We start from the raw sequence: 16,952 nt of genomic DNA, 5'->3' as shown, positions 1-16,952 counted from the left end.
ACAAACAATAGAGATGAATTCAACCGAAACTCGGTGAATAAAAACCAGAAACTGAATTGATATTTCAGATTCATAGAATCCTATTTCAATTGATATTTCAGATTCATAGAATCCTATTTCAATTGATATTTCAGATTCATAGAAACCTATTTCAATCTGTGAGAATTGAGAAAACCGAATTCAATCGGTGATTGAGATTTGAATAAAAAAGTAGATCGGCTGAAATTTCAAAGCCAAAGAGAGAGAATAGAAAAACCTGGAGCACCGGTGAAGACTGAATCCGGTGAGAGACTTGGCGAAAAACTCTCATGAATCAAACTCACAAACCCTAGCTATGGAAAAAAAATGAAAAATCAAAACAAAAGATAGAGAAGATAGAGGTAATCAGAGGCACGCAACGGATTTGCGCTCTGATACCATGTTAAATTTGGAGAATTGAAAAAGCAGAGAAGAAATCTATGGAAGAAATTGAAGAAACTGCCATGGAGAAATGAGAGAAACCGTCGGTGAAAGAGAGAGAGGGAAGAGAAAGGGAATTTCATTAATGACTACATTGTGGAAAAGTTGGTTTACAAACTACATTAATTTGCCCCATATATAGGCTGGAAATAAGCTAACTAACAATACTCTAATAGCATATTAAGCCAACCCACCCTTTTACATTTTATCACATTACCTACATTCCAATTTATAGTGATGTTTCAATTCGCGAATTCATGCCTGAGATCGATGTGAAATGGATGGGGAGAATTTTGCACTCATAATCTTTTAGTTAATTTTTCTTTTCTTTATCCAAACTTGAAACGGCAAAAGTGTGGCGACTTATGTTAAACAATATTGTTATACTCTTTTAAAACAGGGGTGGGACACAATACGTGAAAATCGAACATCCCAATCAAAAAAGAAAATTTAAAATTTGATAGACTCGTCTATGAATTTCGGTAAAATTTGGTTTAAATTTTTGTTATACTTCGATTTCACATAGATTTGGTTCGAGAAAAAAAAAATAAAAAACCAAATGTAGTTTTCATTATGTAATATATGTAAGCACGTAAGAAACCTTTTCTTTGAAATATTTTATGGACAATCGATAGGCTAACCTACAACCGGACCGGATCAGCCCGAACAGGCTGGACCGAATAACCCGATTTTATATCCGGGTTGCAATTTTATTCCTAGCCCTATAATTTTATTGGGGTTATTCGGGCCGGCATACGAGTTTTGGATTGGATTGACATCCCTATATAAATATCACTCTTTTTTATAGTCCTTAGAGCATCCACATCCGTGCTCTTGCCAACGAGCACGGATGTTGGCCCATACCCACTTTTACTTCCTGCTCTTAGGCAAGAGCACAACACCCACATCCGTACTCTTCCGCAAGGACAAGCTCAAGGGTCCCACCATTCTATTATTCAATTTAAATAAAAACATTTCCACAATATTAAAATTCATTAAAAATAATCGAAATAATATTACAAATTACAATAAAATTAAAAATTACATAATTAGAATCCCCAAAAATAAAAATTACATAATTAAAATCCTAAAAATTAAAAATTACATAATTAAATTCATAAAATTAAAAAACCCACTACTCGTGGCTGAATTTCTCCAAATGTATTCTTGTTCTTCGCGCTCCGCTTCCGCAATGAGATAAGTGAAATCCATTTGAGGGTTTGAGTGAGAGATGAAGGTGTAGATAAGTTGTATGAAAAAATATGAATGAGAGATGATTTGATGTGAAAAATGGATGATGAATGTGTGTATTTATAGATGATTTTGGGGATAAAAAAAATAAAAAATACAGAAAAAATACAGAAAAACGGTAAAAAAACGGCCATTTTTTTGGGATTGTGAATTTTTCTTTTTTTATTCTTTGGTATTATTTCGATTTTTTTTTTTAAAATTGAATTTCCAACGGAAATGCCATTGGCCAATCAGAGCGCGCCACGTCGGCTGCTCGCTGGCACGGACGTGCTCGATGCATCGAACAGCGCCGCGCCAGCTGCAAGAGCGCAACGGCGGACAGCAGTGCCGTGCCTCTGGCATGGACGGACGGACAACATTGTGCTCTCCGTCGTGGATGCTCTTAGCCTATATAAACATCACTCTTTTTCAGATATTGTTATAGCGAAATGATAATGCTAATAAGATTATATTATCACATCACCGATTATTTAGAGTGATAAAGTTAATATCTCTCGATTCTGACAATATTTGGAGTTTGAAAGAAAAATGACAAAGGATTCGTGGCATGGTGAAAAATTAATTTCCTATAGCTACAATTAGGGGCGAGGATAATACTTGAAAATCAAATATCCCAATCAAAAACAATTTCGAAATTTGTTACGACTCTTTTTCAAGTTTTGGTAAAATTGATTTAGTATTTTTTTTGTTATATTTCGATTTCACTTAGATTTTATTAAAGAAAAAAAATGCTCAAATTTAGTTTTAATACTACTATAATATGCATATGGGTTGATATGATTACTTTTAGATAGATTCTACTCCCTCTGTCCATAAAAAATAGAACACATTGTGAATAACACGGGTTTTAGTGTGGAATTGGTAAAATAAGAGAGAAGTAAGTTAGTATATAATGCGAGGTCCATATTACTAGTAAGAGAGAAGGGAAAATAGTAAGAGATAAGAGAAAAAAGTAAGAGAAAAGTAGTGTTAGTGGAATGTGAGGTCTATATTATTAGTAAGAAAGAAGAGAAAAAAAAGTAAGAGAAGAGATGTTGAAAGCTTTCCTTTTTAAAATGTGCTCTATTTTTCGTGGACAATAAAAAATGATAAATGTGCTCTATTTTTTGTGGACGGATGGATAGAAAATAATTTTGGATTTTCACATTTTTTTAACATTTTGGATTTTTCAGTGTGATTGGACCTAGAAATAGATTACAAATAAAATTAAAATAGATTATATTTTTGTGCACTGGGCTTTGTTTGATTGGACCCAAATTTCTAGGCCCGGTTATAAATGGGAATGGGCTAACACCAATGATGATAAGACAATAGTATTAGATAATTATGAGAATTCATTAAAAAAATACAGTAACATTTTACTCATATTAAGCGATAGAAAATAAAATAAGTTAGATGGAAAAATATAAACAACATTAATTTTAGAATGTCGAAAATTTAATCCTAGATAATATTGAAAAAATATAAAAGGCAGAAAATTGCTTAGAAAATGACAAGGGAGTACTATTGAATGCAAAATGGCTACGTAAAGCATGTAGCATGAACGAAAATCGCATAAGTAAGAAACTTGTAAACTTGAAGATTTGAAACCGTGCGCTTGAAAATGTAGAAAAGTTGTAGATTTAACTAAGAAAGCAAGTAATGAAAGCTTGTAAATTTAACTAGGAAAGCACGATAAATCCAAGCCCCTTGGCCTAGCGGTAAAGGGTGCTGGATACCGCGTCCATCCTGGAGGTCTCGAGTTCGAACCCTGGGTGGCGTAATTTGTCTTTCCTCCTTGTTATAGGAGTTTATTTGTAATTTCCTCCTTCATATATATGATATAAATATATGAAGTTAATTTTTTAAAAAAAAAAAAAAAAAAAAAAAAAAAAAAAAAAAAAACTAGGAAAGCACGATAAAGTTTAAAAGCAAGATCTAAAGCTAACTAAATTTAACTAAGGAAAATGATAAAAGTCTTATTCTAAAAGCACAAGTCGCTCTTTTATAGAGTTCAGCCAAAAGGTAAGGAGTCCGGATCACGTGCGTTGCACGTGCCATAGAGAGCACAATCTTTGAGAAATCTACTCTTTTTGTATCCAGTTGGAACCGTTTGCTAGATTGAGTTCATGTCCTAGGTTGACCAACTTTCTTGGCTTGAGCACATGGAACCACCTGATCATCTTTCATCATTGTGCAAAACCCTTCAACCTTCTTCTCTACTCGATTTCAGTTTCTCATTTCAAGGCCAATTGGTTAAAATTGAATAATCGGATTATATAATTAAATATAAAAAATTATATTTAATATTTAAATAATCTTAGACCAAATGCCAAGCTTGATATTAACTATGGAATGTGTAGACAGTTTTTTATGACATATACTTTCGTCAAAGATTAAAGTGGGACAATTTAAAAAAGAGAGTATTTGCCTTCCTCTAACTACATTTGGAATGTTCTCAATAATCTCGTTCGATAAAATTTTTGATCGTGCTATTTACTTTGTTGATGTAATTTAATTGTGGGAGGGTTAGAAAATGGATTTAGTATTAGATTAAAGTTGGTAAAGAAGTTGATGATCGTCAATACTTTGCACCAATTATATCTTAATTTATGAAATATATTCATCTTTTGTTTATTATGCTATATTTACAAATTACATAATCTACTTTTGTTGTGCTAAATTTTAAAATTTTGTTATGGTTAACGGACAGATTTACCAATTGACAAATCAAAAATTTTAGTCGGTTAACCGATTATCCAAACAACCAAATTGAACGATTAACCAACCCAACCCAACCCAACCCAACCCAACCCTAATTACAACAAATAGGACCTCATTTTTCTCTTGAACTGCAATGTACAACAATAAATTCCCTTTTGTGAGTGTAGAAAATGGGGAATCCAAAATTTAAAATTCCTTTTACAACTACTCAAATTAATTTAATAAGTAAAACGAAAAAAGTAGTACTAAGTGAATCAAAAAATATTTATTTGAGCAGAGGATAAAAATATTGAAACTGTAATTATATGTTTGCCCTCACTCACCTCCGTAGCGATTTCCCCCCTTTCGATTCGATTCGATTCGATTCGATTCGATGGATCAAACGCCTTCCACTCCGCAACCCACCGACCCGCCGCCGCAAACTACAACCGCCACCTCCTCCGTCACATCCGCCGCCCCAACAACCACCACCTCCTCCACTTCTTTCACATCTTCAAACCCCACGCCATCCCTAAAACCTCCTACCGCCGCACAATCTAACAATTCCCAAACAAGGCCGCCGTTTAATACCCGGCCATGGCAGCAGCCGCCCTACTCGCACTTCTCTCTCCCCTCCCCGCCCATGCCTGCTTCTTCCGCCTCAACATCCTCTTCGATTTCCGCTCCGCCACAGCCTCGCCCCGGAATGGCGATCGGAGTTCCTGCTCAGCGCCCCTCCACTGGCCCCCCTTCGCCTGCCTCATTCTCTTCACACACTCCTCCCGCTTACGCTCAGCAGCCTCAGGTTTAATTCCTGCTTATTTGTTAAACATTGAATTACTTTTACCTAGGGCTCCAAGGCAATGTATTTTCCCCCTTTTCATACTTTCCGATGTTCAATTGATCATGCATTTGGGGAATTTGGTAATTATCGGCCTTGTTTGTACTACAGATAAGGCAGCCGGTGCAAGGAATGGGAATGACTGGTGCACTGGGCGCCTCGTCTTCAATGCGACCTGCAGGCGTGTCTTCAAATCAGCTGAGGCCTTCACAGTCATCTCTTAGACCGCAATCGAGCCCAACGAACCAGTCTCCTGCTGCACAGGTCGCTAACATACTGGTCATTGGTAGTGATACAGAAAAGAAACTGATTATATTCTATTTTATGATGCCTGATTATTTACTAGTGCAAGATAAATAATGTTTCTACTATGCTCTTGACAAGTTATCCTCATTGTTTGTCGTGCGTAATTGTTGTTCTTGAAAACTTCACACCTTGTGCAGCTTTTGCTTGAGCTTTGCTTTACTGATGTGTTTGCACAACCCTCTGTGACTTGGGAATTTTTGTATTTGTAGGTCAAATCTTCTGTTCTGCTTATATTTTGCTTGTGTTGTTGGCATTATGTAATGAAGAGATATTGCCTTTTGCAATAGAGTGGCTCCTGTGATGGCAAAGGCTCTTGTACCAATTGAATGGCTTGTGTATGCTCCACCTTCCACTCATATGTCTCGTCTCTTTTGCTTTGATAAGTTTCTGTTTTGAATTCTATGCCACATTGTCATTTCAGCCGTGTGTAATGCTTGGTAATATTGTATCAGTGCTAATTGATTGAAGCTTGCCATCTCCAGACATTTTTTATTCGTGACAGAACCAAAATATGTGTTGATTGAAGCTTTCACATTGAATAAATCATGCTCATTGCCTCGTATATTGTTATTGGTTTGTATCAGAATTTTCAAGGACATGGCATGCTCAGAGTTTCCTCACTTGGATCTCCTGGGGTACTGTCACCGAGTAGTTCTCAAAGTCCACAGACCCAGAACCAGCCATGGCTGTCTTCTGGAACCCAAGGAAAACCTCCTCTACCAACCCCGTCTCTTCGGCCTCAGGCAAGCCCTCAATCATTTCAACCGAGATCCCACATTACGCAACAGCATCACCATCACATGCCTACCACCCCGCAACAACAGACAATTGGTTCCAGCCAGCAGTCTCCACAACCCTCAGCCTCAGGCCAGGCACAGGATCATTTTAACCAACAATTTCCTCCCCCCCGATCCATTACTCATCAACAACAGATGAGCAGGGGACCAGGAATTGGAACCCAAAGGCCACCTCTTGGCATGAACGTGTCCGGTGCATCACACCCTGGAGCCCTCAATAAACCTGCCATTGCAGATACTGAAGAATCTTCCAACAGGATTTTAAGTAAACGCAGCATTCAGGAGATTGTAAATCAGGTAAAGACGTCTGTCCTGTTTTTTTTTATTCATGCTTGTGGTCATCCAAATTATTTTATGTTTTATGTAATGAACTCTTGCTACTTAAGGGTCTGTGGTATGTCTGATTTGTTTTCTAGTGCTGTATGGTTCATAATGTTAATGCTAGGCACTTGCTCTTGTTCTCTTCTTTAAATATTATATTTGTCTGTCATATGTCTCTACTTCTGCATCCTAATGGATTATGCATCAACTGAATTAAATTCAGTTTGTTGGTTATTCTGTTTTTCGTGTGTGTCTACTGTTTTTTAAAAACTAATTCCTTATATTATTGAGTCATCTGTGAGCAGCCTGTGGTGAGCATTATGTATCAAAATACCGTTGAGTAAGTTGTTCCCTCCTTCAATTCTCCAGATTGATCCATCTGAAAAATTAGATCCTGAAGTTGAAGACATTCTAGTCGACATTGCTGAGGATTTTGTGGAATCAGTAAGTTGGAAACTTCAGATTTATACCGGCTTCTCAGTTCTCACTAATACCAAACTGCATTACAATTACTGGCTAATAGAATGTTGTAAACTTCTAGTATATCAACCTGAAAATATTTTATTTCTGCATGACTTATGTGAATCTGTCAGATGAACTTGTTTTTTTTGTCAGTCACACATTGCTTATTTATTACTCTAGCTTTCAAATGTATGAGTTGTCTAGACTGTTCATTCTTTTGTTAAGGTATATGCAATTTTTTTATTAGAATACTATGCGAGTAAAATTTAGTACTATTTGAATATTCAGCCTCATACACATATACCTTTGCATACTACTCCATCTTTCTCCCATTAATTGAAGCCGTTTACTCGGCTCAGGTTTTAAGAAATATAGTGGAAAGTGGGTTGAAAAAGTTAGTGGAATGTGGATCCTACTTTTAAATATTAGTTTTATAATAAAATGTGAGTGGGATACGTTAGTGGAATGCGGGGTCCATTAACAAAAGTAGTAAGTAAGGGTGTCAACTAATCGTGAATGGACGAAAAAGGAAATTGGTGTCAATTAATCGTGGACGGCTGGAGTATCTTAACCATTTTTTTTGGGGGGGGGGGTGTCTAAAATTTGGGGTCGTTTGCTTGTACATATAAGAATGGCATTAGAGGGAACTGACAGGTCTTCATATTTTCATCTCATGGCAAGGTCTTGTTCACTTTGGGTCTTATCTATTTTTACTGCTCAAGAAGTATCGTTTTATGACACAAACACAATTCATGAACCATTGTTGTGTAATTTAGATTTGCTCTCATTCCTTTTTCATTCTTATTTGAACACTACATAACAGATTACAACATTTGGTTGTTTGTTGGCGAAACACCGAAAATCTTCCACTTTAGAAGCAAAAGACATACTCCTGCATCTGGGTTAGTTTTCATGCGAACCTTATAAGTTCCTTCTCTTACAAATTCATACTAAAATTCTATTTGTACCTGGAATCAGAAAGAAATTGGAATATGGCTCTCCCTGGGTTCGGCGGAGATGAGATAAGAATTTTCAAGAAACCAGTAAGATTTAGTATATAATTTAGTTTCTACAAGTGTATCCAGAAAATTGGTCTTTAGTTGTATGTTCAGTACAAAAGGTCGATTGTTTTCTAACGTACTGGATCTGTCCCCAGCATGTCAATGAGCTACACAGGGAGAGGCTTGCTGCTGTAAGTTTTTTGCATCTTTATTTTCATGTTTCACTTGTCACCATAATTCTATAATTAGCAGTAGAGTGAATTTGTGTGAGAGACGAGGGTGTTTAATTCAGTAAATAATACGAGACCGATATCGTTTTATTTGTGGTTTGTTGAACTTTCTATGTGCTGGTTCTTCTCTTGGCAGGTAAAAAAGTCGATGTCAGCTGCTGAAACAATATTCAGTAAGAACACAAGCGGAGCATCTGGGAGTGCTAAAGGCCATCTGTCAAAAGGAACTGCCAATACGATTAGCTCTCCTCCAAATGCTAAAATACGTGAAGCTGCATGAGAAATTACCGGAGCCAAAGTTTGTCGTCTGGTATTACCCCAATGGAAATAGTATAGCTGATGATTTTGCATCTGTTACATTATCATGTTACAGAATGAATTCTGCTTTTGGCTGTTTTATCCCATGGCCACTTATAATCCTATGCCTTATGCAGGTCAGTTGGGGCAGAGATATTTTGTGCTTGTAACCCTGTGAATTTGAAAAACAGGAATAGCAAATGAACATGTTAAGAGGATTGAAAAAAAAATATTCTCAGAGGAAGAAATGTCACTTTGAAGGTAGTAAGGTTTCTTCTTTTTTTTTTGTCTATTATGAAAAGAGCATTTTGTAAATTTGTAGGCATAAGAAATTGTGGGATTAGGTTTTTATGTCAAACATTGGTAAATTGTCGCCACAGCCACATGAGAACCCATACTTATATATTTCTGATGTGGTTTATCCAATATTTGTCTAGTTTCACGATTTTGTTGATTTCATTCCACTATAAATTTAATACTATTAGAAGTCACATATGAAGTTTATATAAAAAATGGAACATTTTAATCCTTCTTTTACTGTTTGTCGTTTATTAATAATCCTTGGGTGGGTGTAGGATTTATTCTGGTTTCTTCAAAAGAAAAAAGAGACTTTGTTTATAATTAAAAATATTCAAGTGCATACACGTGAGCGGACTGTTTTAAATTTGCTCTTATCTGTTAAAATTGATCGACAAAAAGGTACGTAACGGCCTATTTCTCTTGACCCATATGCCTCATTATTTTTCTCTTCAAAGACACCTTACCAAATTCTTCTTCTAAAGTTAGGCCGTTGAATGCGACCATACATATTTTTCGTGCGAAAAGCCAATTGACAATTCCCTTACTATTCTACCAATTAAATCGTTCAATTGATATAGAATTTTCAAATAAATTTACAAATTCTATTCTATACTGTAGCTAATTTTGTAAACAATATTTTTATAAACGTATAATTTAGTTAAAAAATTACAAAATATATTCCTAATTTTTTTTCAATTGTTGAAATTCCCCATCCAACGATCCAAAATGGGGCTCTCCTTATCCCTTTAGCCATACTTCCCACCGTTAAATCATCATTCCTCTCTTTTGTGACAGATCATCCCCCTGACTATACATCTCACATTCATTTGCACTATTCATTATTTTAACTTCAAATAATTGTTAAATTGAAATCCAAAACAATATTAATAACTAAATTAATTTATTAAATTCATAAAAATACAAATAAAATTTAAAAAGTGCTTAAGTGTTGTACGTTGTGTCCAAATTTCTTCGAGATGTAGTCTCAGTGGCGAATTTAAGTGAGAGCACAACGGCGGATTTAAGTGAGAACAAAGGGGTATGAATGTTCCCCCAAATCACAGTGGTGCAGAGGTAAACGTATTACCTTGGCCTTGCCATCCGCTTGTCTGGTGTTCAACTCCTACGATCGGCATTCTTATCTATACAATGTCTTCTTCTGTGTTTTATTTTTATTATAACATCTTTTGTAGAGCATACAAAAATTCCTGAATCCGCCGCTGTGAACGCCTTACGTCTAGTAATTGTATATTCTATCTCCCTTAGGATTAGTGACAGTGCCTCCCCTCCATGTACAATTTGCATAAAAGCATCTAATATGGCATGGTTGTTTGAGAGAGAATTTTTGTGGGAGAAAGTAAAAAGATTAAAAAACCACCCCACCCGAAGTCACGCTCACAACCATTCCCAACCCTATACCCATCCCCCCTGCAGCCGCCGTGACACAACACCTATCCTATCCTATTGTAGATGCTCTATGTACATATTATTAAAGCAACTAGAAAACAAATATTAATCTCATCATCAAATCCCCAATTCCTACTTCATTCTTTGTGATCATTCATTTAGAAATTAAATTACTCCCTCCGTCCCCGAATAAAAGTCGCTAATTTCCTTTTTGGGCCGTCCCCCATTAAGAGTCACTGTTCATTTTTACCATAAATGGTAGTAGGTCTCACATTCCACTAACTCACTCCACTCACATTTTATTATAAAATCAATATAAAAAAGTGGATCCCACATTCCACAAACTTTTAACCAACTTTTCTTTACATTTCTTAAAACTCGTGTCCGGTCAAACTTAGGGGACGTAGGGAGTATTTTTTTAGAAATACTATGAGAACAAACACAAATTTGTAGGCCACACAGTACATAGTACATAAACAAGAAGCATAAAATCGAATATCCAGAAAAGCTAGCTAATCAGCAACTGCCACCTGTACCAGCCACATGTAAGGTTAAAATCAAATTAAAAAATTGTTTTCATATGAACAATGGATCACAATCACATGGCGTTACGAATAATGATTCGTTTCTAGACAGACAGCAATTGCAGCTGACTGTTTGTTTAGCTGTGCATTTTATCTTTGTTTTTTTTACTTTTCAATTACGAGATCTTCCAAATCCTTACGCTTGTATATAATCTCCAAGATTTATTCAGAGATTTCACCTTTTATTTTGATAGTTTCAATCGAATCCGCCAATAACAGTGTAGATGTCGAGCGTGATTTCTGGAAATTGTTGTTCCACGAAGCGTGAAAAGCTTATCATCGACACCGATCCCGGCATTGGTTAGATTCTCAACCCCGCTACTGTTTATGATTCTGCTATTCGATGACTTTTTATTGATGTTCAATGTCTTCCAAATGTGCCATCTTTCCAGTCCTATCTGAGTTCGGATTTTGAGGTTCAAACTTATGGCTTTTTGATTGCATTGCTCCAATAGAATCTGTGTGTGTGTGTGTGTGTGAGAGAGAGAGAGAGAGGGGTCCAATTCGCCTCTGCAAAAAGTGAACTAACTGATACTGAGAGATAGATAGAACTCCATGTGGATGTAGGGTAGATCAAATCTATCTAATGGAAGATATGCGGTACCAGCAGTATAATTCAATTTTGAGATGTTACCCCCAATTATTTATCTTACTAAAAGTAGTAAGTACAATTTAAATTGAGAGACAATCTCTTCACAATTCTGCTTTCCAGGCCACTAATCTACTAGTATTAGCTTTTTGAGTGGAGATATTGAGATTTAGTTGATTTCGCCCTGCACATATATGTGTATATATGGCTCATGTCAAGCAGTTAGATATTGGAGTTCACAAGCATGTATAACAATCAGACGTTTGTTTTAATTTCTGAAATTCAAGCTTCCTCTTCTTAAGTAAGTAGGGGATCATTGAGTATACACACTTATGTTAAAAGTCCAAAATTGAGATGGTTTTTTAATTTGGGCGCTCAATACTAAACTGTAACAGCTTTGTAACAAAGGATGTTATATTGAATATCAGATGATAGCATGGCGATACTAATGGCATTTCAGTCACCTGAATTGGATATATTAGGATTAACAACAGTATTTGGCAATGTCAATACAGAGGATGCGACCCATAATGCATTGCTTCTGGTATGTCCCGTCATGTATTAAGCTTCATTATCCTTCTTGGGTGCATGCTTAAGTACCTTATGTTTTGGATGTGTTCGTGATCGATCACTATTTGTTGTGCAAAATGATAGTGTGAGATTGCCGGACGTTCAGATATTCCAGTTGCAGAGGGTAGTTTTGAGCCATTAAAGGTAAATTAATGGCTTCATTTTTATGTGATTTACTATCTTAATTATCAAATTCGTAATACTTGAGGTTTCATTTTGCATTTTTAATTAATTATTTTTGCCCCATCACACTACATCTTTAAGTGTATTTATTTTTTCTCCTACTTGACATGTAGTCTCTTATACCATTTGGTGTAAGCTAATTTGAGGATATTGTCTATAACTAATTAGAACAGCCAAAAACCAAAACGAGGAGCTGGGATTGATGCTATATATTATGAATGTTTAAGAAAGCTCCAATGGAACGGGACTGTCCTGTGACCAAGTAGTTAGTGTGGAACTGTTCAGTACACGTCTGTTTTCTGACACTCTTTGTTGGGAAAAGGTTGGGTGTCAGCCTCCATTTTACAAACTCTATCTCGTGTAACATAAATTGGCTCAATATCTGTGACTGTCATACTCTGTGAATTACCAGTGATCACCAATTCACAAAGTATGCTTTGATGTTATTTTTTTTATAAATGTTATAATATGCTCAACAGCCTGACCATAATGAAATATGATACAGAGAGGAAAGCCGCGCATTGCTGACTTTGTCCATGGTTCAGATGGATTGGGGAACATTTTTCTCGATCCTCCCAAATCTGGGAAATGTGACAAATCTGCACCTGAATTTTTGGTCGATAAGGTTTCTGAATTTCCTGGTGAAATCTCTATACTTGCTTTGGGACCTCTAACAAATATTGCTTTGGTAAGTGATCTATTTGTCATTGATCCATGAATGTTCTGATCGACTCAATGGTACTTTATAAGCAAGTCTTCTTTTTCCTCTATTTAGGCTATAAAAAGGGACTCGTCGTTTGCTAGTAAAATTAAGAGACTGGTGATACTTGGTGGAGCTTTCTTTGCATTAGGAAATGTTAATCCCGCTGCTGAGGCAAATGTATGTAATCTGCTCCTTTTATTATTAGTTGATAAAGGCTAATGTGGAATCGAGTTATTTTGATGTGTGTAAATTCTGTCTTTTATTTACTCCCTCCATCCCATAAATATAAGTGCAATGAGTTGGCACGGGAATTAAGACCCTTTTTCGGTAAAGTAAGAGAGAGGGAGAAGAATGATATGGTAAAGTAAGAGAGAGGAGGAGGAGAATAGTAGTTAAAGTAGTGTTAGTGGATAGTGGGACCTACATTATTAAATTGATATAAATTTCAAAAATAGAATGCACATATTTTCGTGGGACGGACAAAAATGAAAAGTGCACATATTTTTATGGGACGGAGAGAGTATTTGATTTGCTCCCATGTGATTGACAGATATATGGAGATCCAGAAGCAGCCGATGTTGCGTTCACTTCTGGGGCTAATATCGATGTTGTTGGCATAAACATCACGACGCAAGTTAAACTGACAGGTTTCGATACCTCTCTAAAAATCGACCAAAGCTTCAACTATCTCACTGTTTCATTATACTCCTATACAAGTAATATCCCCTTTGAACATCTCGTCTTCAGACATGCACCTTGCAGAGCTAAGGAAGTCGAGTGGAAGGCACGCACAACTTATATGTGATATGTGCAAGTTCTACCGCGACTGGCATGTTAAATCTGATGGAGTTTATGGTAATCCTTCAGTTATAGCATACAAATTAGAATTGATAATTGAGTTTCATTCTGAAACTAGAAATTCATTTTTATACAGGAATTTTCCTGCATGATCCTGTTAGTTTCATTGCACTAGTGAGACCTGATCTTTTTACATTCAAGAAGGGAGTTGTAAGGGTCGAGACACAGGGCATCTGCGTCGGCCATACCATAATGGATCAAGGACTAAAGAAGTACGTTGCCTCTTTGTTCTTCGTTTAAAAATGCATTCTTTGTGAGGTTATCTGATTGTGTGGAAATTATTGAATGCAGCTGGAATACGAGCAACCCATGGACGGAGTTCACCCCCGTGTCTGTGGCGTGGGCAGTTAATATAGAAGGAGTTCTGAACTATGTAAATGAAATTTTAACGAAGCCCTAGCTCTTCACATCAATATTTTGTTGTACATTGTGCCAATTTATTGCAATTTGAAAAACTCTCGAACGCAGAAATTCATTTCTAGTGCTGCTGCAACTTTATACTCTTGATTTTCATTTGCCAAACATGTTCTCTCTCAGCTGTAAAGTAAATACTATTCTTCAACATGATTTTTCTTAATTTTTAACACTCATTTTCCTCAAGTGTGAAGTGAAGATGCCTATTAATGGCTGCACGCTTACTGTACTTAGGAATGAAAATATTTCAGTTTTAGATGACTAACTTTTTTAATATTTAACAAGTACTCATTCCCTCCCATAATAGGAGTCATATTTGGTTTGGGCCGGAGTTTTAAGAAATGAGTGAACTACATAAATAGTACCCGATTTTTCACTTTCGCACAAAAATAGTACCTGATCTTTGTTTTATATCGTTTTTGGTATCTCATGCCAAAAATAACCCTAGGTTTCAAACATTTGATTTTGAGTCATAGAGGGTATCTTTGGAAATTTCAATTAAATGAGTACCAAATATGTGATTTTTTTTCCTTTCTTCTTTCCTTTTTCTTCTTAGTTTCTATTTCATCTTCTTTCTTTTTTCTTTGTTTTCTTCTTTTTTTTTAGTATTTTATACGTACACTTAATTGACATTCATAATATAAATCAAAGACAAAATACCTAATTAAATCAATTGTTTATACTAACTAAATCAGTTGAATATTTTTAATTTTAAATTTGTATATCATTTTTGGACTAAAACACCTAATTAAAAATATTCAATTATTTTATATCGTTATAAATATAATTTATAATTCTAAATTTTATAAGACTATATTGATTAGATTATAAGATAAAATAATAATGATTATTATTATTATTATTATAATTTAATATTATATAATTCATATTTTAAATAAGTATATTATAATTATTTATTAATTACTACAAGATATTCATATTATAATAATATAATAATATAATAATAATATAATAATAATAATTAAAATAATTAAAACTATAAATATAATTAATAATAATAATATTAGTGTAGAAGAGAAAGATAGAGAAGATATATACTATCATTTTAGGTCCTCTTTTCATGTATTCTCAAAAATTTCCTCCATGGCAAAAATGTGAAAATGTGATTTTTAGGGGATATTTTAGGGTGAAAATTAGCATAAGGTACTGAAATGTGATTTTTAGGTACCAAAAACAATATAAAACAAAGAACATGTATCATTTTTTTGCGAATGTGAAAGATTAGGTACTATTTATGTAGTTCACTCTTAAGAAATTTAAAGAAAAGTGGATTGAATAAGTTAGTGGAATGTGGGTCCTCCGTTCCATGTTAATTGAGTTATTTTTCAATTTTAGGAAGTTCCAAGATAATTGTGTCATTTCTATTTTTGGAAACAGCTAACTCTATCTTTTACTTTATTCTCTTTTTTCCTCTCTTATTTTATTCTCTCTTATTTTATTTATTATTCATTTAAAACACTATTCTTAAACTTCGTGACGAAAAGAAATGCTTCAATTAACAAGGAACTGATGGAGTATTAGTTTTATATTAGAATGAGAGTGGAATAAGTTGGCATCGTGACGAAAAGAAATGATTCGGTTATCATCCAAATAACTGAATTAAATATGTGATGTCATTTAATACTAACTGTATCAGTTAACAAATTGCGCCTCCATGCCTAATTTTGGCCCAAATTCATGAATCACAACTGAAGTGATCAATCTAAGATTACTAAAAATTGGGTAAGGTGAATTATATTTCAATTTATGCCTGAATGTTTGGGCCTCATATTGCTGATTTAGCAACTTGTTTTGCTTGAAAGGAAAAACCCCATTCAATTCGTCTCTTAAAAATAGACCACATTTATCATTTTAGGATGTCCCTTAAAAATAAACTAATTATATTTAAAGAAATTTTTCTCTTTAATGAGGTGGGTCTCATTTATCACTAACAATATTCCGATAATTTTTTCTTTCAATCTCTCTCTTATTTTACCAATTATAATGTTATCTATTTTTTAGGAAGAAGGGATTACTAATTTTGGGGGAATCATGTGGGAAAGGGGCCAATTTTGACTCGTATCCTCAATTTGTCAATGATCATTTTCTCTCTCAAATTTCATTTACGTAAGCTATTTTACAAAGTCTCCTTATTAGAAGGCAATAAATAAAGTATAGTTAAACAAATATACATGTCAACCAACTGCATCAATATTTTGACTCCGACGTTGGAGCATTTCAACCTCTTTCGTGATTTTGATCGTCAATATTAGCCACAAAAAAAAAGTGTTGATCGTTTCATGGATTAGTAGTGTACTACAATTTTGCTGGGAATGGGAAGATGAATTATTAGAATTATAGAGTCAAACAGATAGTGGTGGCTACACAATTATTTAATTAACACGTCAAGTATTATATGAATTATATGAAACAAGTCAAATGTCAGAATTATTATCGTCGCGCCAATTAATAAAGCAGTTAAACCACCTCTCTTTTTCAAAAAAGTTTGGCAAAAATTTACATGGCCCTAAAATACTTTGAAATTTAACTCAAGTAATTGACATAAAAAATGCATTAATTTAAAGGTAGTTAGTTGCTATATAAATATATAATGCAAACTCCTATATATTGTACAAACTACAAACTCTAAATTATTATCTGGATCGCCAGATTTCGAGATTTGATGTTGACAGATAA

At 34.8% G+C, this 16,952-nt stretch overlaps 2 protein-coding genes across 2 annotated transcripts; both read left to right on the top strand.

The window, feature by feature from the left end:
* The first annotated feature begins 4,726 nt into the window (after window positions 1-4,726).
* Window positions 4,727-9,092, top strand: LOC121795514 (transcription initiation factor TFIID subunit 12-like). The gene is made up of 9 exons (XM_042194055.1): window positions 4,727-5,197; window positions 5,345-5,497; window positions 6,124-6,633; window positions 7,027-7,101; window positions 7,943-8,021; window positions 8,098-8,162; window positions 8,276-8,311; window positions 8,487-8,660; window positions 8,785-9,092. Exons 1-8 carry the CDS (start codon window positions 4,787-4,789, stop codon window positions 8,628-8,630), a joined length of 1,473 nt encoding a protein of 490 aa, XP_042049989.1. The 5' UTR covers window positions 4,727-4,786; the 3' UTR covers window positions 8,631-8,660; window positions 8,785-9,092.
* Window positions 9,093-10,938: 1,846 nt separating this feature from the next.
* LOC121797321 (uridine nucleosidase 1-like) lies at window positions 10,939-14,334 on the top strand. The gene is made up of 9 exons (XM_042196074.1): window positions 10,939-11,238; window positions 11,956-12,071; window positions 12,182-12,241; window positions 12,786-12,968; window positions 13,056-13,160; window positions 13,534-13,630; window positions 13,731-13,838; window positions 13,918-14,053; window positions 14,133-14,334. The coding sequence occupies exons 1-9, from the start codon at window positions 11,163-11,165 to the stop codon at window positions 14,239-14,241; spliced, it is 990 nt and encodes a 329-aa protein (XP_042052008.1). The 5' UTR covers window positions 10,939-11,162; the 3' UTR covers window positions 14,242-14,334.
* Window positions 14,335-16,952: the final 2,618 nt, after the last annotated feature.

The sequence above is a fragment of the Salvia splendens genome, chromosome 3 (genome assembly GCF_004379255.2).
Source record: "Salvia splendens isolate huo1 chromosome 3, SspV2, whole genome shotgun sequence".
In the NCBI taxonomy this organism is placed as follows: Eukaryota; Viridiplantae; Streptophyta; class Magnoliopsida; order Lamiales; family Lamiaceae; genus Salvia; species Salvia splendens.
Note: the sequence above shows the minus strand (reverse complement) of the source record. Positions and strands in the feature narration are given on the sequence as shown.